General features: G+C 37.3%; 1 protein-coding gene across 1 annotated transcript; it reads right to left on the bottom strand.

The window, feature by feature from the left end:
* Window positions 1-10,885: 10,885 nt before the first annotated feature.
* LOC110694993 lies at window positions 10,886-16,211 on the bottom strand. Its single transcript, XM_021872185.1, has 3 exons — window positions 15,982-16,211; window positions 15,331-15,556; window positions 10,886-11,438 (listed from the first exon to the last, which is right to left on the bottom strand). Exons 1-3 carry the CDS (start codon window positions 16,026-16,028, stop codon window positions 11,145-11,147), a joined length of 567 nt encoding a protein of 188 aa, XP_021727877.1. The 5' UTR covers window positions 16,029-16,211; the 3' UTR covers window positions 10,886-11,144.
* Window positions 16,212-24,114: the final 7,903 nt, after the last annotated feature.

The raw sequence follows: 24,114 nt of genomic DNA, 5'->3' as shown, positions 1-24,114 counted from the left end.
GCGGATATAAAATGTATCCGAACGCTCTCCATCCAACCCCTTTATTGTGAAAAATGCCCTCCCAAATTCACAACACTCGTGTGTTTAAAAAGACAAGCACTTAACCTAACTCGAAATATGTCAAATCATTCTTCGCATTGATAAACAACTAATTTCACATCCATACAACTCTATGCACAAAGGTCGGAAGGTCTTCAAAGCTTGTAATGTAAGGCTTAGGTAAAGGGTAGGAAATATTTGGGAAAATATGAGAGCAAAGCCATGCTTAAGGGAGCCAAAATCCTAATAAAACCAAGGTCAAAAATAAATAATGACCAAATCATCTCCAACACAACTCAACTCTACCAAAAATTCACGAGGTTGAATGTCTCAAGAAGGAGGCGGAGGCTCCTAAACAGATTACTCCTCAAGAAATGGTTTGGATTGAGGGGTCGGCCGTGACGAGACTTAAGAACAGATTTAAAGAGGCCTTCACTATGATGTTTTACATCAGTGAGGTCTCTTACTATCTAGAGCGCTTCACTAGCCGGCTGGACTATGTCTCTTTTAAAGAGGAGGCCACTGTTGTAGGGGAGTCTGTCCCTCCGTTCGTCGCCACCCCCTCCCCCGTTCAGAGTGATGATGAGGATGAGGATGAGGAAGATGATGAAGATAAGGAGGAGGAGGAGGAAGAGCCGGCTTAGGAGGACGAGCCGGCCAAGATTGATGAGACGGCCAACGATGATGGTGACAAAGGGCCAACTAAGTGAAGAGCTTGACGTCTCCTGCTGCACCTGCTTTTATTTTTAAGCTTTTTATTTTCTTCTTTGAACAATTTCTATCTTTTCCGCCTATTTGAGCGGTCCTGTATTATAACTTTTTCAAATTTTGCCGCCTGTTTGAGCGGCTTTATTTAATGCAAGTTCTCTTTTTTCTCATTCATACTCAGCATATTTTTGAGCATTTTTTCATGCCTTTATATGCGTTTTTGCGTACGAATGATTATATACTGGGGGTGTACCCCTTTATTCGGCATTTTTTCTAGCCCATTAAAGAGGTTTGATTAACTTGATAGATCTTATACCTTGAAGGGTAAGAAGGCTATTAAGTTAATCAAATCATAAAAATGATTGCCCTTGGACTAGGCAAATGCCGAATGAATTTCTATATGCGGTCGTTTAATTGGCTTTATATTTAATCTGTGCCGAGTCGTCATTTGATACTATCTCTTAGACGTACTCGTGAAATTTCAGATATGATCTCAACCTAATAATTTCTACGTATTTATATGGCTTAATAGCTTGGGTATGCCCTTTCCCTTGGGCTTAAAATGCCTTAGACAATTTTAAGCTACCCTATTTCTTATTTGTCCGACCTGGTTCAGGCCGGATGGATTGGGTTGCAAGGAGACCATTGCGGCCGAGTTGTTTAAGTATGGGATATCCTGTTAGGATTTTCTCCCGGCTTTTTAACCTTGCCCCATTTAGGGGCCAAGTTGCTATGTTGCTAGCAACATTCGTTTTCATTTTAAGCGGCATTTCGGCTCAATATTAGTTAGTCGAACACAACATATATCGGAAATAACAATGTTTGACTTTTTCATTAATTTCTGTCAAAATTACATTGTTTTGGTCGTAAGGCTTTAATTACATTGCTCGGTCGCTAGACCTAGTTGTATATACAACTTTTTGGTTGAGTACAAAAAACTTTATACATTATATTTTTTGAGACTGTCCATATTCCAAGTATAAGGAATAGGACAGCCATCTAAGGCTTCGAGACGGTTTGTACCATCTCGTACTTCTTCTCTGATCTGGTAGGGCCCTTTCCAATTAGGAGTTAACTTGCCGTCTTCTTTTGCTCGGCCTACCACTTCCATTTTTCTCATAACTAAATCTCCCATCTTAAGCGGCCGCATTGACACTTTAGGATTATATGCCCTTTTCATCCTTAGATGATATATTTCGTGTCTAAGCGTCGCGTTGCTCCTAGCTTCCAAAAAAAAGTCTAAGGCAGTCTTCATGGCCTCCCAATTGGCCGATTCATCATATAACATCAGCCGCATAGTGGGTTCGTACATTTCAATTAGGAGCACGGCCTCAGCACCATAGACCAGAAAGAATGGGGTCTCCCCTGTTGAACTTTTGGTTGTTGTTCGAATGGACCATAGAACATTAACCAACTCATCAGCCAATTGGTCGCGTGCTTTCTCAAGCTTCCGCTTAATGCCATTGAAAATCAACTTTTTATAGGCCTCAACTTGGCCGTTAGCTTTTGGCTGGTCGACCGAAGCAAAGTAGTGTGCTATGCCTTGGTCGCTAAGCCAATCTCTAAGATGGTTTGTCTCAATTGTGGCCCATTATTGAACACCATTGACTGAGGAACACCAAAACGTGTGATTATGTTCTTCCAGATAAAGGCAGATACATCTTTCCACTTAATCCCTCGGACGGCCTCGACCTCCACCCACTTCGTGAAGTAGTCAACTGCTACTAACAAATACCGCCGCTGCCCTGATGTAGGAGTATACGGCCCTAAGATGTCCATGCCCCATTTTGCAAAAGGGAGTGGATAGCTTATGACCGACATGTTATTTGCCGGACGGTGGATGAGGGTTGCGAATCTCTTGCACTTATCACATTTTTTCACCATTTCTCTAGAGTCCGAATTCATGCTCGACCAATAATACCCCCAATGGGTCACCTTTTCAGCTCAGGCTCATCCGCCTATATGTGATCCGCAATGCCCCGATGAAGGTCGTCTAGAACTTCATGCCCCCACTCAGGCGTAACACACTTTACATATGGTTTAACAAATGATTTCTTGAACAAGTTCTCTCCCTTCATCTCAAACCACGCCGCCTGTTTCTTCATCACCCAACTCTTCTTTAGGTCGTCCGAAAGAACTCCATCTTTGAGATAGGAGATAATTTCGTCCATCCATGTGGAGCTTCAGTCAATGATTTGTACGGGCTTAGCATCAATGCTCTGCTTCTCCTTTAGTTCTCAGAACACAGATCTTGGAGTATCACATGATGCCGAGGAGACTAGCTTGGACAGGGTGTCCGCTTAATTGTTCTCAGACAGAGGAACTTGTTGCAGCATGAAATGCTCTAGGCCCTTAGCCCCTTCCTTTACCATTTGAAGATATTTCATCATTGTCAGCTACCTAGCCTCGTAGTCACCATTCACTTGGCTGACTATCAGCTGGGAGTCCGAATAAGCATCAATTTTTGTTTCCCCGGCCGCCTTACACATTCTAAGGTCGGCCAGGAGGGCTTCATACTCGGCCTCATTGTTGGAGGCTTGGAACTAAAATCTCAAAGAATACTCAAACTTATCTCCCTCCAAAGATAAAAAAAATAATGACAGCACCACAGCCAGTTCCCGTCGAGCTTCCATCAATAAACACCTTCCATATCTGATCCCCTGTCAGCTGTAGGTCCGACCGTGTCATCTCGGCCAAAAAATCTTCAAAGGTGTTCGAATGTAATATCAAATCCTCTTAATTCTAAGGCCCATTTGACCACTCAGCCACTGGCCTCAAGTGTAGTGAATAGCTTCTTCAACTGATGCCAAGCCAAACTTCTCAATGGGTGGATACCTAAGCTCGGTATTGTGCAACACATGGCTGATGAAATACACAGGGATTTGATGGTCGTCCCTTTCAGCAAGTAGGACATCACTTAAGCAGTGATCAAAATTTGCAAGATACATGTATAACTTCTCATCTTTGAGCGGACTGAAAATCTGAGGTAGTGTACGCAAGTGATTCTTCAGCTGAATAAAAGCTTCCTCGGCCTCTTCTGTCCACTCGAACATAGAATTTTTCTTGATTGTTTGAATAAAGCAGCGACACTTATCCCCTGATCTTGACAAAAATCGTCCAAGGGCGGCTAAGCAGTCGGTCAGCCTCTGAACTTCCTTTATGGTTCTCGGCGATTTCATATCTAAGATCGCTTGGATCTTCTTAGGTTTGGCCTCAATACCACGCTGATCAATTCAAAATCCGACAAATTTTCCAGACTCAACACCAAATACACACTTCTTTGGATTTAACATCATTTTATGTCGTCTAAGTTCGGTAAAAGTTTCTCGGAGGTCACTCAGATGATTGGTCAGCTTCTTTGATTTAACTATCATATCATCAATATAAGCCTCCATGTTCCGGCCCGATCTGATCACTGAAGATCGTATTCACAAAACTCTGAAATGTGGTTGGGGCATTTTTTATGCCGAATGACATGACTTTGTAACAATACAACCCCTGCTCGGTAACAAATGCTGTTTTTTCTTGATCTTATTCCAACAAAGGGATTTAGTGAAATCCAGAATAGGCGCCCATAAAACTCATCAAGGCATGCCCGGCCGCTGAATCAACCAGGCGGTCGATTTTAGGCAAGGGAAAGCTATCCTTAGGACTTGCCTTGTTAAGATCAGTGTAATCAACACACATCCGCCAAGTTCCATTCGGATTTTTGACCAACACTACGTTGGTCACCGAATCAGGATAATAGCATTGCCAAATGAAACCCGCGTCCAGTAACTTTTTCACCTCAGCTGCAGCCACCTGATTCCTTTCCTCACCATGGTTTCTCTTTTTCTGCCGAACATGCTTCATAGCTTGGTTCACAGCCAACTTGTGAACTGCCAAGTTTAGGCTTATACCCGGCATCTCATGAACTTCAAACACAAACACATATCTTAATTCTCTTAACAAATTCACTAAGTCATCTCCAAGCAAGTCCATGGCCATAGTGCCCACCTTAACCGTCCGATCAGGCTGGTCTGGGTCCAACACTATGTATGTATGATTGCCGGTCGGATGCGGCCTTAACTCTTCTAGCTGGATAGTCATTAACTGTTATGCCTGCTCTTTCTTGACTGACTTGCGCTTTTTCCCGACCTGCATTGCTTGGAGTGACCCTCCTTTTGAATTTTTCTCAGACGCTCTGCCATGTTCGAGTGAAGCTGGCTTCACGACCAGCTGATTACACTCTTTTGCCATTACTTGGTTCCCCTGAATTGAACCTATCTTCCCGTCTGAGCGCTCGAACTTCATCATCATTAAGTGAGGGACAATTACAGCCTATGCCTAGTTCAAGGTCAGACGACCGATGATGACATTATAGGCAGTGAGCTCTTTAACGACCAGGAAGCGAACGACCATGTCCCTTCCCTTTTGCCTAAATCTATTCGTTCAACCCGAGTGGATAATGCTCCTACCGAACCAAGCTAACCAACGGGTGAGAGATATCCTTCAGAGCATCTGTTGGAAACTTCAAATTTTTCAGACAAGCTAAGATGATTATGTCGGACGAGCTACCAGCATTATCATCACTCGTCCAACCTTTAGATTGGCAATCTTGAGGATGAATACCATAGGGTCATTGTCGGAGGGCTTTGATTTTGCATCTATCTGCCTCGTAGACAGTCACCACTAGGAAAGGCTCAGCTTGACCTCTTCTGTATGCATCACCTTCCCTAATTGCCTATACTAGCATCCTGTTTGATACCTTTCATGGTCGGGCCGCCTGCAGCAAAGCCGCTTGAAATGACGGCCTCGAACCCTTAGTCCGTACTATTCCCATCTTCATCATCTTTTTTCTTTTCCTTCTTCTTCTCAGCCTTGTTGTCCGTCCGAGAGTACGTGAACTTGAACTTCAGGACGTACGAGTTGAGCATGCCCTTCTCGCCCAGCTTATCCAACAACCTATTAGGTTATTGCACTCGTTCGTATCATGCCCCACATTTGTAGTAATGGCAGTACTTGTTCTTATTTCTGTACTGGGCCGACACCTCTAAAGGCTGGGGCTTCTCAAACTCGAACTTGTCTTTGATTTCCATCAAGATTGAATAACAGTCTTTGTTGTATTCGTACGTCTTGGCTTTCTTGGACTTAGTCTGCGAGCAATCAGCCACCCAGACTTCTTTTTTTTTCTTTTGTTACTTTCTTCCTTCTTTTTGCCGGCCGAGTCTTGCTGAGAATATGGTTTCTTCTCGGCGCCCTTAGCCGGCTCCTCTGCTTTTGTTAGAGAACAAAAATCAGCTACCTTAATATATGATTTGGCCTCCCGTAGAACGCCTGCATATGTTCGAATCTTTTTTCTAATCAAGTCAAACTTGAAACCATTATGCCTTAATCCTAAAAGAACTCCGAGTAGGCCATTTCGTCCGGCAGGTTATGAATTTGTGGCTTCTCCATGTTAAACCTTTGAATATACGAATGTAACCCCTCTTTCTTCCCTTGGACAATGGTCACCAAGTTAAGACTAGTCTTCCGGGGTGGTATATTGTTGGAGAAGTTTCCAACGAACAACAAGCTGAGAGTTGTAGTATAATTTTTGCATCCGGCCGGTAGACTGTTGAACCAGTCTTGAGCCACACCCTTGAGGGTGATCGGGAAGCGTTTGCACCAATTGGCATCGTCCACATTTTGCAAGTACATCATATTTCTGTACGAGGAGACATGCTCTTTAGGGTTGCCCGTACCATCATAGGCACCCACAAGTATACTTTTCACTTTAACTGGATAGGGAGAGTTGAGAATTTCTTGAGAAAACGGAGGTGGCTTGTCACCAAGAGTCAACAAGCACATTTGCCAATCAATAGGCTAAGGTTGTGCGATCGGTTTGAACAGGTAAGCTGCCTGATCGTACGGCAGGTCGTATTGCCCGTACTAACCATACATAGGGGGAGTAGGTGGCAGAATTGCACCATAGTTATAGGGCATTTAAAATTGAGCTGGTTGAGATAAAGGAACTGGAGTCAGAGTACAATGAGCTTGACTTCTGCTGGTCCTAGCCGAGCTGGTATGGTTTGACATTTCATCCGAGTTGGTATGGAAGCAATGTCTGAGTAGTAGCATTGTGCCTGCTTGTGCCAAAGGTAGTCTCTGACATCCTTGAAGCGCTGGGACAACTCGTTTGCCCCCCAGCCAACTTCGATTTCTCAAGTAGCCTCGACCTGTTTGCCCGAGGCACCCTAGGGGACCCCGGATACCTCCTGAATGGAGTGACACACGCGTCTTCAGAATTGACCGCCTGGGCATGGGGCTTCTTTTTTGTATTCTCTCCTTCTTTCCTAGGCGGATGCCTAAAAGAAGAGGGTATCCTGCCCTCAAACTCATTTCGGAGCTTGGCCAAAGCAGCCTACAAGGAGCCGGCCCTTACAAGAGGATCATTGGCCTCATGGAACAAGGCGATCAGAGGATCATTGCTATTTATGTTGACTTCAATATTTTCTACATGGCCGTCCTGACCAGGACCGGGTGTCTGACCGTCTTTAGCCATTTTAGACGTGTATCCCCACAGACGGCGCCAAATGTTTTGGGGTTTTTTGGAATCCCTCGGGATGCAGGTAGTGAATATAGCCGGACAGCCGCGGACACCTGCAAAAACAACAAATATTCCGTTTGACGGAATATTCGCCTCCGACGATCATGTTAGTGATCGGAAAATGAAAGTATTTTAGAGAGAGAAAGTAGAGAGAAGTTAGAGCGATTTAATATACCTTGAATGATATGACTCTATCCACCCCTCCCATCATAAATGATTGTGGTATTTATAGGGGTTGGAATTTGTGCACTCTAGGGTTGGTGCCCTAAAAAGGAGTGATATGATTGGCGCAATCAGGTAGGACACGTATCCTTTGGGGGCGTCGTTATGGCGCCTTTCTCGGGATTTGGGCCTCCTGATGTAAGGAGGCCTTCTATCTTTCAGGTGCTCCTTTGTTTTGCCATATGTCGTCTTCCTATTGAGACATGTGCCACCCTTTTATTGGGTCACGTGTCACTACAGGATTGGACCATGTGATGGGGCATTTTTTTTACCCTAAACAGGTTGGGGTGAAGGTGGAGGTGGTGATGGTGGTGGTGGCTGGCTGGCTGGTGGGAAGAGGGGGTGGGTCTTTTTTATAAAAAAAAAAAGTATTTTAATTGTTAAAAATTTAATCACAATTATAGTTTTAATTAGAGGTTAATTAAGCTGTTCTACGATTTTATCAACAATCATCTAGGTTGTAGGTAAAATATCTTGTTCAAAGGGGATACCCTCTAAAGGTTGTATTATTCAAAAATAATCAAAAGATTGACTTGTTTTTGGTAGACCGCTCAAATGTTATATTATTTTTGACAATTTTTCCAAACTCAAAAAAAAGAAGAGATGAAAGGAATTAAATAAGCTTAATCAGGGTAGTAGTGTCAAAAAGTACAACCTTTAAAAAAAAATTCTGGAACATGAAAAATATTTGGACACCTTTATAAGGAATATAAGCACGCATTTAAGGGACGGATGGAGTATTGTACTTTAAAGAAAGATACTGATATTGATGCGGGAGCATCCTTGAAACCTACGGGTTATATGGCTATATGACTCGTTTAGTGGCATTTATGGCTCCAATCTTCTTTTTGGATATATTCCTTATTTTATAACATGACCTAGGTGAATAAAAGCGATCCTTGCGTCTTAATTTTACAATTGATGGTTGAAGATGAAGCATGGGAACAAGGATGAGAAAGAAAAGCTTTTACTTGATAAAAAATGCAATACTCAAACTCAATCAGCCATATCTTCTTCGTTACAAGAAATTTTCAGGTGATTCAAATTGGAGATGAAATTATAGTCCAAGAGCTTTCTAACGACGAGTCACATGCCTAATTTGAGCAAGAAATGAAGAAGTTATGAGCGTTTGAAATCGAGTTGTCCAGGCAGAACCACTGGAGCGACCGCTCCACCCTTTGGAGCGACCGATCCACCCTTTGGAGCGACCGCTCCATCCGGAATTGGGATTTTTTGCAGAAGCTTTGGAGCGACCGCTCCCATCTTTAGAGCGGCCACTCTGTTCGATATGAGCGACCGCTCTGTTCGATAGGAGCGACCGCTCCAACCCACTACAGCGACCGCTCTTGACCCCCTGTTTCATAGCGGCTTTTGATCTTTCTTTGATTTTCTTATCTTGCTTTTAATCTTGGCCTTTCATTTCTAATCCAAGGGTTGTAATTCAAGAACTCTAGGTTTTGTTTGTAATGCCCTATATATAGGGTTAAGTTTGTTGTTTAGAAAAACTTTTGCTTAATTTTGAATCTTATGAGATTTTCTCTCTCTACCCATAATCTTTGTGATTATTTGTTATCTTTTTTATTGCTAATTTGTTATCTTTGTGGTTACACCTTAATCTTAGATTTACTTTGTGTTGGCTTTAATTAAGAATCCTATTTCATAGATCTTGGTGATTGTTGAGATAGGTTTATCTTGTTTTGTTGATTTGAAATTGTTGTTAGTTGATTTTCCCCTCTTTTCTTGGTTGTTTCATATCAGATAAAGTACTAAAGTTTCCAAAGTTGCAGTTGAAGTGCTCAAACTGGTAAACCCCCCTTTTACCTTGTATAACCAGTGGCGGATCCAAGATTTCTGAAATAGTGAGTCACCATCAACTATTGATCACTTATGAGAGTACAATTTTTTTTTTCTTCGGATCTTGTTCATAATTAATTTCAATCAAAAAAGTTATATATAAATATATTTCACCAAATTGATTTCAATCCAAAATAGGACACAAAAATCTATATTACAACCAAATAGTACTTAAAAATTCAATCTTACAAGTCAAAATTACTACAAATAGCATGTTACAAACAAATGGTACTATAAAACTATTACATTAACTTTATGATTTTTATTTAATTGATAAGATTTGGGGGGAAATAGTAAAATTGGTTGCACAAATATAGGATATAAATTGAAGCAAAAATTATTAAAAAAAAAAAAAGTGAGATAACATAAGAGACCGGTTATTAAATATAACCGGCCTCTTTAATTATAAAAGAAAGCAGTGCAAAACTCATGAAATGCAATAGCAGCATCGAAGAGACAGGTTATCTAAATAATCGATCTTTGATATTTAAAAAAAACACATAGCGCAACGCAAAGCTCTTGTAATGCAATAGTAGCAGCATCAAAGAGACCGCTTATCTATAATAACCGGCCTCTTTAATATTTTTTTTTAGAAAAACAAAAAAAAAAAAAACATCAAACTTTTTAAATTTTTTTTACTTGTGACACGTGCACCGTTGTGCACATGAATAGGTCCACCCCTGTGTATAACCAGTTATACATTGCCAAAAAATGAAGGAAAATAAACTCCTTTAATATCGCTCACTTTCTATTCCTTTTTCTTACTTTTTTGGGGTTCTGTCATATCTCCGTCATCATCAACTTTAAATTCTCTCTCCTTTAAAAAATTTAAAAAATCGCCCTCCCCTAACCATAGAACAACCCTCACCCCCTGCTGACCAAAACACACTAGTTAGCCACTTCAGATCACCTCCCACCCACCGTCGGTCCCTCTCTCTTTCGCTCCCCTCCCACCGTCGCCCTCCCCTCTCTATTTCATTTACTGATAGAAATATGGTGATATTTTAGTAGTTAGGAATTCGAGGTGGGTATGGTAGTTTTTCATGTGGGTTCCGGTTTGGGTCCATGAGTTTAGGTTGGACTCAGTTGATGAAGGACGACGTTTAGGGAGAGAGAAGAGAAAAGTATCGGGTAGGGAATAAACTAACAAGGGGAAAGAGAAAGGAGTTAGGGGTGGGGGAGGGCTAGCGTTGGGAGGTGGTCTGTGCGGTGGCCAAGGTGGGTGGGGGTGGTTTTTTTTATATAAAAATAAAAATGTAAAAGTAGTAAACGTTGCTATAATTGTTAAAATTGAGTTAGATTATTTGAATCTTATGTCGATATTATTGTATAAATTTTCATTGTGTTGAATTGTGGGACTATGGACTATAATGTTGGGAAGGGCCAACCTACCATAAAAGGAAGGAAAGTGAAAGCTTAAGGGAAGGCGGAAAAGAGAGAAAAAAAAAATAATAATAAGTAAATCAAAAATTTTATTTTAAAGGAAATCACATATTACCATTTAAAGCGTGTCGGATAGATTACCTCCAGTCATCGGCTCAATACCTTATTTGTAACAAATAAAACTTCAATTTCTTAATTGCTACTCTCACCGAAGTTCAGTACCTTGTAGTGCTATTAAGTCAATTTATCATCACTATTCTGATTCATCATTCATATGGATATATATTTCGCAAATACACTTTTGAACTGATTGTATCAAAAAGCAATCAGTCATTCTGAACTACTATTACCACTAGCTAGGAAAGGGAAATCAGTCTTCAAGCTCATGTTTTTTCCTGTTAGTATTATCCTCAGGTGGCAGGGATACATACTGTAATATCTTTTCAAGCTGTACAGCATCCACCTGAAATCTCTCAGCAACCTCTTTTAGACCTAGAGGCCCATCATGCTCATCAGCCTTGCCTTGATGAAGACGCATTATATGGCGAAACTGAGCTACATTTAATGTCCCTGCAGCAACAGGCCTTTCCTCATAACGTCCAGTCTCAGGAGTCGTATTTCTAACTTTTGGCAAGGGCCTTTTAGGCTTCTGTACCACATTAGCCTGCACCATATGAGCAGACAAGCTTTACGTAAAGTTACATCAACTAAAAGCAGTTCTTCAAGGAAGCAACACCAAGTGGGTTGATAAAAATAACTGAGACCACTTTAAAGAGAGACCGCCCTCTAGTAGTCTTAAGTCATCAGGACAATCCCAATCACTTAAAAAGTTAAAAGGCTTACGCTAGCAAAGTAAACCCTCTCCCTCCCCAACAAGCACAAAGAAGAAAGAAAAGGCAACAAAAAGCATTCTCAAAAGAAAATAAAGTATTTTGTCCTGATCACTTGGGTGTCCTACAATATTTAGTAATTCACATATAATTTATATAATCAATCACCCAAAGTCCAGACTCCAGAACTAGTTTTGCAATTCAAGAAAAACAACTCTGAGAAGGTATATATAATTTTTGTATGCCGTTTCCATTTTTCCTTTGGCAAGTCAACCTAGTCATGTGCCCAAAACATCTACACTAAAATGAGAAAGGTATGCAGAAAATCTACACTAAAACATCTACTCTAGTTTGTTGCTGGCACAGTTAGCTACTTATGCTTCAGTCAAATACTTGATATACTACAGGCTAGACCGCTAGAGTCACTGTAAACCAAATGTAATCAACGTATTACGAAAATTCTACCATGTCAAAGGTAAATCATTGATCAGCTAGCCTTGTGGTGTTGGAACTAATTTGGTACACTTAAGAGCCATGATCACTACGCTAAGTCGGGCAATGTATGGAGAGCATGTCATTCACGGCATACCATATAAGCACTTGATTGTCCGAAATTTAATACTTCCTGAAGGGTGCACAAATATTAAGGAAGCAGGAAAGAGTGTTATAAAACCAAATTTCCATGTGAATTACAAACAAAACAAAAGAAAAAGTTACAAAATGTTAGTAAGGGTAATTGGGTATTAAAAGCGTGAAAGGAGAAATTAGATTTCTTTTTTAAAAAAGAATGATGTTTAACTTTTTAAAAAGGCAAACATTGCAATATTTTTAAAACAGGTGAAAGTATAGATTAAATTACTCTTTTCTTCTATTATCAAGCTTGTATAACTAATGTGACAACTTTTAAGCGTAGGGAAACGTCAAATTTTATAATAGGCTAAAATAAATTTAACAATGATTCAAGAAAATGAAAATGTTAAACTAAGGGGTCATTTGGTTAAATAAACTAGAAAAAAGAATGCAAATCCATACCAACAGTGTATGGATTTGAAACCTCATAACAATGTGAAATTTAATGCCATCCTTTTTATTTATATATTGATTTTTAAAAAATATGTAAGCCCAATTTTATTCATTCACTATTAAATACTTTTCACATTTTTTTTAGTCTACAAAATGGAAGCTCAAAAGTGAAACAAAATAAGGAACAACATAAGCCAAAAAAAAACATATCAAACCAGAACCAAAAACAATTCCAGAAGAACATTTGACAAAAGCAAAATTACAGTTACAATGTCAAATTTTCACACCATAGTTATTCAACTAAAACTATGAAACCTACAGAATATTCAGTCCATGAAAGAACCTCATTTGCAAATTCGTGAAGTCCAAACTTTTACAAGGCAACTAGTCTATAGCTGACTACTATGCTGGAGAAGAAGGAAACTTTAACCTGTGATGGGTTGCCAACCCACCGTATATAGGAGGTAGTCGTTGTTCTTTTGCAACTTCTCTCTCCACTTGTGGGGGTTAGGGTTTGTATCTATATTAAAAAGGAATGTGAATCTTATGTAGTGACGTGGGCATGGAATTCTAGGGCGATAGGGTGGAATTGGAATCTCCCTAGTATGAGGTTCCGTGGCAAAAATGCCCTACCAAAAAATGGAATGGATTTTAACTCCGTTCCACCCCAATCCAATTTGTCCAACCAAAAGCCCCTAAAGGCATAATCAACAAGTATTATGAACTATCTTTTGCATTAAAAAGGCATTATCCATATGTCAATTTTCTGATTTTACTATAATAGTAGCCACTCCTGAGCAATCTTAAAAGGTATTTCTACACAAATTAACTCATTTCACAAGTCAAAATATCTCGAATTTAACTAATGCTATTTGTTAGTCTAGTTTATGGCATTTTATATACACTTACTCATGGAACCAGCTATAGTGAGACTATAAAGGGAAAATGAAGTTGAACTTGCTTTAATTAGCCCCTTGGCTAAAAGTTCATCAACATGTAAGTGGCTTATTAGTCAGATAATTTAAATGAATACGTGACATGGTTGTATAGTGTTAGTGTTGATACCTCTTGTTGGACACCATCACAAAACCCCTAGGAAAACATCCTCAATGTTTCAATCTATAATATTATTAAAACACAAAGGGACAAGGGACAACATGCTATCGCCATGTGTCACCATTCCCCAATGTGATTTGGCGCCACGTCATCGTTATGTGTCACCCTTACATGTCACCCTATATATCATCACTCTTCATATGTGTAGCCTCCTTATTTAATTTTTCCGTAGAATGTAATTCTAAATAAAGGCACATTAAACTACAATTTAATTTGTAAGAAATCAATCACATACTAATGGGTGTTTCCTTGGTTGCTATTTTTTTAGATTCAATACCAATTAAGTATTTATACATAGTAATATCTATAAGTATTTAAACTTAAGGTAACTTCAATACCCGGGGCATCGCCTTAGCCACAATCTAGTTATTTAACTATAACTTCCTCAAAACACTTATTCTTAGAATTCTACTCTTTCTCCATAATTAGGTATTAGATAGACTGATAGAGCATGATAATTAGCTTCTAGTTTCTAGTAGACACTCAAATTCAAAATTTACACCGTCATCTTTACCTAGGAATTTCAAAACAAAAGAGAGGGTGCATGAGGATGATTCAACAAAGAAGTACACCTTTTATTATGAGATAAGAGAGATTCTTATTGAAACTTCAACTATTTAATTTCAGAATACAGTGCTGCTACTCATAAAAGATCAATATTTCACTACTGAAAACGTCAAAAACTTAACCCCTACCTCCCTCCGCCCCCCCCCCCCCCCCCAAAAAAAAAAAAAAAAAAAAAAAAAAAAAAAACTATGTAAATGGGAATAATATATCTAGGGTAATACAACTTTACCCCAAAGTTTATGTTTTACTCCATATATTTTCATAGCATCTCACAACTAATCAAAAGAAGTTAATGAGGGGATATTGAAGTTATGGAGAAAACAAATCACTTAAGCGCAAAGGTTCATCACCAAAAATTTACTACTCATCAATTCTAGCAATTTATACATAAATTCATTACAAATATTGTTATTAACTACCACCAACCAAACTAATTATAAAAGAAATAATGTAATCCTATCATCTTCAAACTTGCACAAAACCAATGTAGCTATGTTACTCGAAATTTTCATTTCAACTCAAGTACTTGTTTTAATTCGCAGTGTGACAAGGGCATGGACACTTTGACCCTTCATTTTGGTCTAAGCTCATGGAATATTTTTCAAAAAAAAAAACAGCAAAATCAGAAGCTTGAAAATATACCCTTGTCAATGAGAACCTTAGTCCAAGTAACATAGTCTAAAAGCACCCCAATGGCTTCCCAAATTCAGTCTTTAGACAGACATAGTACCAGTCCCGAAGGAGGCTTATTGAATTATGATCTTAGGAAAGCCCCATATACATTCTGCTTTAGAAAACAACTCTCTGACAAAGTCTAAGCCCATGGAATACTTAACAAAAAAACATCCAAGTCAAACACTTGAAAATATACCCGATCAATCGTTCAACAAGGATAGTTCAAAGATAATTCCTTTGATCTTTACCTTTGTAAATAACAACTATAGAACACAAAGATCACAGTTCTAGCATATAAGCAACTAAACATGTAGAATGATTTAAAAAAATGTATCAAAGCCTAACCTCGCCCATTTCAAGCTTTCCACCGGGCTTAGAACTGATTTTTCCAACCATTTTATTGAGCATTGCTTCGTAGCTTGGATCTCTATCTTCCAACACTTCATCATTTCTCTTAGAATTGTCATCATCTACACTATACCAGGCCCGTCCCTGAGCCAGGGCAGGAGGGGCAGCCGCCCTCGGCCCAGGAAGAAAAGGTCCATATCTATAATTCCGTCCAAACAAAAACCTACATCACATTAGCAACCACATTTGTCTCAATCATTAAATTAGGCTCAAAAAATCATAGAAAAAAAAATTAAATACATTCTAAGACCCAATTATCAAATTTAGCAATTCAAAATTCAGTAATCATTCAGTAATTATAACCAATAGCTCAATAATCCACACTCGCCGTAATTAAGAGATTAAGCTCCATAAATCACATAAAATTATTTTCGCTTAAGAATATCAAAGTCAATTGCACATAGCAAAAATCTACAACAAAATCACTCATTATAATCATTCATAACTTCAGTAATTATAACCAATAGTTCAATAATCCACATTAGAAGAACCCTAATTTAAACAATTAAATTAACATAATTGTAAAGCAATACCCTAGATTGAGAAATTAATATTCGATAATTAAAGAAATTAAAAAATAATCTTAACTTAGAAGCTGCTGCATTGGAGGGGAGAAAGCTCAGATTCCGTTTCATTGGAAGAGAAAAAACTTAGAAGCTGCTTCAATGGAGAGCTCGGAAAATGCTTCAATGGAGGAGAGAGAGGAGCAACGTAAAAGTGAAGGCGAAAGAAAAAATGAAAACAGCATAATGAGTTTTCTGAGTAACACGTCATAACTTCAACTCATGTTGTCAGAAAATACCACTACTAGAAAACAGCTTAATTCCGACGGAAAAATCCGTCGGAAATCATCTTTATAAAATATATAAAGTAAAGGACACATGCAAATGATTCATTTACAAAATATATAAAATAAAGGATACATGCATTATACTAAACAAATATATCATAATTAAATTAAACTAAACAAATATATTAAACAATTATTAAATATTGTATTACTACTAGAAAACAGCTTGATTCAGACGGTCGGAATCAGTCGAAATTTCGTAGGAAATTCAACCTTTTCTGACAGAAAGCTAGTTTCCGATGGAATTATTTCTGTCGGCACTTTTTTTACTTTAATTGAAATTCCGAATTTCCGTCGGAAAATTCAATAAAAAAAACAAAAAAAAACAGCTCCCACTACCAGCCACAAGCCCCCCTAACCCGTACCACCAGCCCACACCACAACCCACCCACCCTGTTGAACCTTGACCACCACCACCCACAATATTAAAAAAAAAAAAAAACCAGCCCAACCGCAACCAGCCCCACACAACATTTGCACCTACACCACACCAGCCCCTACCACCACTAGCCCCACCCCACCACCTCAAAACACCACCATTAACCAAAAAAAAATGAAAAATTACCATAAAAACAAGATATAAACCAAGATATAAACCAATAGATATGCATATTTGATCGGAATTTCAAAAAAAAAAAAAAAAACGACAATTCACTATTATCATTACAAATATCTAATAAATTTATGAACTACAATTACGATTACAAAAATAATTAACTATAATCATAAATGTTCAAAAATCAAAACAAGATCTACAATTTAACCTTAACTAAAACTAGATTTACAAAAGATTATGAGTGTTGTTGCTACGGTGGCCGTTGTTTCGCGGTGGTGTTGTTGTTGTGGAAACCTTGAGATGCTCGCGCGGTGGGTTTTTTTCGCGGTGGTTGTTGTTGGAAGGTGGCCGTTGGTTTGCGGTTGACGTTGGTGGTTGTTTCGGTGGTAGCGTTGTTAATGTGAGATAGAAAGAGGGGAAAGAAGAGGAGAGGAGAAAGAGGCTGTGGTGAGAGAAGAGGGGAGAGAAGAAGAGGAAACAGAAGTTGAGCAAATAAAAGAGGAGAGAGAAGAAGAAATCCGCAAGAGAAGGAGAGAGAAAGAGGAAAGAAAAAAAGGCGGAAAGCAGAAGGTGGGGGCCTGCCTTAAGGTTTTCTTTTTTAAATGGGTTTTTTGTTTTTTTAATTATATTCCAACAGAAAATTCCGTCGGACCTTTCCGACGGACTAAAAATCTGTCAGAAATGGTCATTTCTAACGGAAAATTCTGTCCGAAAGTACATTTATTCCGACGGAGTATAATTCCGTCGGAAAATTCCGACGGAGTATAATTCCGTCGAAAATTTCGGACGGATTTACGTGTCCGTCGGAACCTTTCCGTTGGAAATCGACCTGATTCTTGTAGTGATTAAACATTATATCAAACAAAATTATTAAACTATAATAAACTAACATACACTATATCAAACTAAACTAAACTAACATACATTATCATATTAAACTAAACCAAATTAAACTAACATATCATAGTACAACAATTAAAAACTAAACTAACATATCATAATACAACAAATTCATTTCAAATATTTCAACATATTTAAGTATAAACTAAACTAATAATTTTAGGGTTTATATTAGGCTAACCTGTAGATATGCACTTGTTATTGACAATCAAACCAAGTAAATCTACAAATCCTACAAATAATTAAAATTAAAAACTTAATTAGGGTTTATGCTGTCAGTTTTTATTTTAAAAAAAAAATGGGGGCAAGACTTATCGGGGTTGCAGAACGGCTAAATGAGGCTGGTGGTGGTTCCAATCGCAGAACGGCTAAATAAGGCTGGTGGTGGTTCTGGTCGCAAGCTTGGGGTCAGTTTTTAACCCAAAAAAAAAAGGGGCAAAGCTACTTACCAAGCGGCAGCCTTGGAGTCACAAGGGGATGGTGGTCAACGGCCGGTGGTTGTGGTGAAAGGCCGGTGGTGGCTGTTGACATGGTGGTGACGGTTAGGGTTTCCCAAAAAAATTAATTAAAAAAAAATAATAATAATAATAGTTTTTGAGATGGTATGTTACATTAACTCCAACTTATCATAATATGATAAATTAAATAAAAAAAGCCAAAATAGTTAACACAATAATTTATTAGTATATTAGTAGTGAGCTAAACACATGAAATATTAAGAACCGCACATAGTTGGCAAAAAGTGTTCAAACACATGAGATACTACGGGACTTACGTTTACACAGTGTGAGATCGATACTACTAGAGTCACCTTACATATAATTGTGGTTCTGAAACTCACTTAATTGGTAGTAAAGGGGATAATAATCTGATCATACCTACCAACATAGACGTTACGTATACCATCATAGCAAGCCATATAATTAATAATACCAACCTCAATAAAGAAACTAGCATTTTTTATAAGTAGGTTCAAAAAACATAAACAAATTATATAAAAATTATTTATAAATTAACAAATTACGTAAAACTACATATATATTTATTTCACATCGTTGACACATATATGTGTATTGATATAGAGTAAATATTAGATTATTCATAATGTTTTATATCTTTCTCATATTAAATCAATCATCTTTTAGTTATTTGTAGGAGTTGTAGATTTACGTGGTTTGATTGTAAATTACAAATGCAGTTCTATAGGACTACAGGTTAGCCTAATATAAACCCTAAAATTCTTAGTTTAGTTTATACTTGGCATGTTAGTGACTAATTGTATTTAGATATATGTTAGTTTATTATTGTTTTTAATGTAGTGTATACAATTTGTTGTATTTATGTTTAAATATGTTGAAATATTTGAAATGAATGTGTTGTATTATGATATGTTAGTTTAGTTTAGTTTAGTTTTTAATTGTTGTATTATGATATGTTAGTTTAATTTGGTTTAGTTAAATATAATAATGTATGTTAGTTTAGTTTAGTTTAATATAGTGTATGTTAGTTTATTTAGTTTAATATTTTGGCTTGATATAATGTTTAATATAATATTTAATAATTTTTTAATATATATGTTTAGTTTAGTTTAATTATGATATATTTGTTTAGTATAATGCATGTGCCCTTTACTTTATATAATTTGTAAATGAATCATTTGGATGTGTCCTTTACTTTATATATTTTGTAAAGATGATTTCCGACAGAATTTCAAATGACTTCGACGGATTTTTTCCGAGGGAAATTAATTCCGTCGGAAATAATAAAATAAAAACAGGAATTATGTTGGAAATTAATTCTTATTCCGTCGTAAAATATTTCCGTCGAAAACATTAAAACAATAAAAAACAGGGCAACGTTCTGATTTTTTCATGATAGAATCAGAAAGAGGAAGAGAGAGAAAGGGAGAAGAAAGGGAGAAAGAGAAAGAGAAAGAGGAAGAGAGAGAAAGGGAAAAACAGAAAAGAGTCACCGGCAACCACCGTCGATCCGCTGCAGCTACGCCGCCGTGATTCCTTGGCCGCCGATTGGTAAGTGTAGTTATTTTTTTTTAATTAAAGTTTTCGGGAAACCCTAACCATCACCACAATGTCAACAGCCACCTCCAGCCTTTCACCACAACCACCGGTCGTTGACCACCGTCCCTTTGTGACTCCAAGGCCGTCGCTCGGTAAGTAGCTTTGCCTCTTTTTTTTTGGTTAAAAATTGATCTCAAGCCTGCGGCCATAACCACCACCAGCCTCATTTAGCTGTTCTGTTGCCCCGGTAAGTCTTGCCCTCCCTCCCCCCCCCCCTTTTTTTTAAATAAAAACTGACAGCATAAACCCTAATTAAGTTTTTAATTTTAATTATTTGTAGGATTTGTAAATCTATAGGTTAGTCTAATATAAACCCATATGTTGAAATATTTGAAATGAATGTGTTGTATTATGATATGGTAGTTTAGTTTAGTTTAGTTTTTAAATGTTGTATTATGATATGTTAGTTTAATTTAGTTTAGTTTAATATAATAATGTATGTTAGTTTAGTTTAGTTTAATATAGTGTATGTTAGTTTATTTAGTTTAATATTTTTGTTTGATATAATGTTTAATATAATATTTAATAATTGTTTAATATATTTGTTTAGTTTAGTTTAATTATGATATATTTGTTTAGTATAATGCGTGTGTCCTTTACTTTATATAATTTGTAAATGAATCATTTGCATGTGTCCTTTACTTTATATATTTTGTAAAGATGATTTCGGACGGAATTTCAAATGATTCCGACGTATTTTTTCCGAGGGAAATTAATTCCATCGGAAATAATAAAATAAAAACAGGAATTATGTTGAAAATTAATTCTTATTCCGTCGGAAACATTAAAACAATAAAAAAAATTAAAAAACAGGGCAACGTTATGATTTTTTTCGTGAAAGAATCAAAAAGAGGAAGAGAGAGAAAGGGAGAAGAAAGGGAGAAAGAGGAAGAGAGAGAAAGGGAGAAACAGAAAAAGAGCCATTGGCGACCACCGTCGATCCGCCACAACTACGCCGCCGTGATTCCTTGGTCGCCGATTGGTAAGTACTGTGTAGTTATTATTATTATTTTTTTAATTAATAAAGTAAACTATTGCCTCATACAATCTTTGACTCACTCATTGAAAAGTGTTGCCATATTTTTTGTACAGCAACAGTTTTTAATACACCGAGACTAATCACATTAATAAAGTAAAATATGTTGCAATAAGTCTAGTTATAGCGACACTAATCAAACTGTTGCAAAAAATGACGTTGTTATAGCCCTCTTTTGTTGTAGTGAGTGTAGTTATTATTATTATTTTTTTAATTAATTTTTTTAGGAAACCCTAACCATCACCACCATGTCAACAGCCACCACCGGCCTTTCACCACAACCACCGGCCGTTGACCACCGTCCCCTTGTGACTCCAAGGCCGCCGCTTGGTAAGTAGCTTTGCCCCCTTTTTTTTTCTTTTTTTTTGGGTTTAAAACTGACGCCAAGCCTGCGACCAGAACCACCACCAGCCTTATTTAGCCGTTCTGCGATCGGAACCACCACCAGCCTCATTTAGCCGTTCTGCAGCCCCGGTAAGTTTTGCCCCCATTTTTTAAAAAAAATAAAAACTGACAGCATAAACTCTAATTAAGTTTTTAATTTTAATTATTTGTAGGATTTGTAGATTTACTTGGTCTGATTGTCAATAACAAGTGCATATCTCTTGCTTATAAGTTTTTAATGCAATCAATAACAAGAGACATTGAATTAAAAACTTAATTAGGGTTTATTCAATGTAGTGTATTCAATGTCTCTTGCTTATAAATGAGGATGGTTCCTCTATTTATAGGGACGGGGAGCAGTTCCCCTTCTAGGGTTTGGTGACACGTGTCAGTAGAGGGTTGGATCCATTTGGGGCCTCTCTAAGGCTGACACGTGTCAGCAGGCTATTGGGACACGTGTTGTATCAACAGTGGTCCATTTGTTAGGGGTATTTTTACCCCCAAACAATACCAACTACTGATTTAATTGATTAAAATGTGTAGCATTATATACCAATTACTGATTAGTTAGTATTCGATATTAATACCATTTGTCAACTGAATTGTACCTTTTTGATATTGTGAGTTAAGATTAAATTTGTTGCTGATATTGTGAGTTAATATAATAGTTAATTTGTTGTTTTTGATATTCTGAGCTAATGTAAGAGATAATAAAAAGTCAAATTTGTTAATATTGTGAGTTAATATAATAGTTAAATTGTTGTTGTACTGTTTTGAACATAGTTTACGAATGGTTTGAAATTGTGAGTTAATATGTCCAGGACAATTATGTTGATGTTCAGGAACCGCTATCGTACGATGATGGTGGTCGGATGTTTGTTAGTGGATTGGAATTCACTTGAATCAAACGAATGAGGCGTTGCCTCCACACTACTTTACAATGAACACTTTGCAAGGCCAAGCCCATTACGGTGATTCTGGATCCATAACACAACTCTTTAAAGCAGGACATGTTCTGAACATGGGACTCAATGACATATCGAGCTATGTTAGCCAATAACTGATTTATGTTGTTGGACTTTGTACAAATTTATTTACTTCCGGAGGATAATGCATTTTGTATTTTTAATAATAACAAGTCCTGGCATTGTATTTTTAATGCATCTCAGATTAATACCAACTAATTCTAAGATGGTATGTTACATTAACACCAACTTATCATAATATGATAAATTAAATAAAAAAAGCCAAAGTAGTTAACACAATAATTTAATAGTATATTAGTAGTGAGCTAAACACATGAGATATTAAGAACCGCACATAGTTGGCAAAAAGTGTTCAAACACATGAGAGACCAAGGGACTTACGTTTACACAGTGTGAGATCGATACTACTAGAGTCACCTTACATATAATTGTGGTTTTGAAACTCACTTAATTGGTAGTAAAGGGGATAATAATCTGACCATACCTACACTACAACAAAAGAGGGCTATAGCAACGTCATTTTTTGCAACAGTTTGATTAGTGTTGCTATAACTAGACTTATTGCAACATATTTTACTTTATTGATGTGATTAGGCTCGGTCTATTAAAAACTGTTGCTGTACAAAAAATATGGCAACACTTTTCAATGAGTGAGTCAAAGATTGTATGAGGCAACAGCTTACTTTATTAATTAAAAAAATAATAATAATAACTACAAAGTACTTACCAATCGGCGACCAAGGAATCACGGCGGCGTAGTTGCGGCGGATCGACGGTGGTCGCCGATGGCTCTTTTTCTTTTTTCTCCCTTTCTCTCTCTTCCTCTTTCTCCCTTTCTTCTCCCTTTCTCTCTCTTCCTCTTTCTGATTCTTTCACAAAAAAAATCATAACGTTGCCCTGTTTTTTTTTATTATTGTTTTAATGTTTCCGACGAAATAAGAATTAATTTTCAACTTAATTCCTGTTTTTATTTTATTATTTCCGACAGAATTAATTTCCCTCGGAAAAATCCGTCGGAATCATTTGAAATTCCGTCGGAAATCATCTTTACAAAATATATAAAGTAAAGGACACATGCAAATGATTCATTTACAAATAAATTAAAGGACACATGCATTATACTAAACAAATATATCATAATTAAACTAAACTAAACAAATATATTAAACAATTATTAAATATTATATTAAACATTATATCAAACAAAAATATTAAACTAAATAAACTAACATACACTATATTAAACTAAACTAAACTAACATACATTATTATATTAAACTAAACCAAATTAAACTAACATATCATAATACAACATTTAAAAACTAAACTAAACTAACATATCATAATACAACACATTCATTTCAAATATTTCAACATATGAGTTTATATTAGACTAACCTATATATCTACACTTGTTATTGAAAACCAAACCAAGTAAATCTACAAATCCTACAAATAATTAAAATTAAAAACTTAATTAGGGTTTATGCTGTCAGTTTTTATTTAAAAAAAGGGGGGGGGAGGGCAAGACTTACCGGGGCTACAAAACAACTAAATGAGGCTAGTGGTGGTTCTGGTCGCAGGCTTGAGGTCGGTTTTTAACCAAAAAAAAGGGGGCAAAGCTACTTACCGAGCGGCGGCCTTGGAGTCACAAAGGGACGGTGGTCAACGACCGGTGGTTGTGGTGAAAGGCTGGTGGTGGCTGTTGACATGGTGGTGATGGTTAGGGTTTCCCGAAAACTTTAATTTAAAAAAAATAACTACACTTACCAATCGGCAGCCAAGGAATCACGGCGGCGTAGCTGCAGCGGATCGACGGTGATCGCCGGTGGCTCTTTTTCTGTTTCTCCCTTTCTCTCTCTTCTCCCTTTCTCTTTCTCTTTCTCCCTTTATTCTCCCTTTCTCTCTCTACCTCTTTCTGATTCTATCAC

This window comes from Chenopodium quinoa, unplaced genomic scaffold (genome assembly GCF_001683475.1).
Source record: "Chenopodium quinoa cultivar QQ74 unplaced genomic scaffold, ASM168347v1, whole genome shotgun sequence".
In the NCBI taxonomy this organism is placed as follows: Eukaryota; Viridiplantae; Streptophyta; class Magnoliopsida; order Caryophyllales; family Amaranthaceae; genus Chenopodium; species Chenopodium quinoa.
The sequence above is the reverse complement of the archived record's forward strand: the minus strand, read 5'-3'. Positions and strand labels throughout refer to the sequence as shown.

Bases quoted from the DNA above. Each gene is read 5' to 3' on its own strand.
- LOC110694993 (XM_021872185.1), bottom strand. From the start codon at position 16,028: ATGAAACGGAATCTGAGCTTTCTCCCCTCCAATGCAGCAGCTTCTAA. The intron at 15,557-15,981 runs GTTAAGATTATT...AATGTGATGTAG, and splicing joins TCCAATGCAGCAGCTTCTAA to GTTTTTGTTTGGACGGAATT. The intron at 11,439-15,330 runs GTTAGGCTTTGA...CATATGGTGCAG, and splicing joins GAAAGCTTGAAATGGGCGAG to GCTAATGTGGTACAGAAGCC.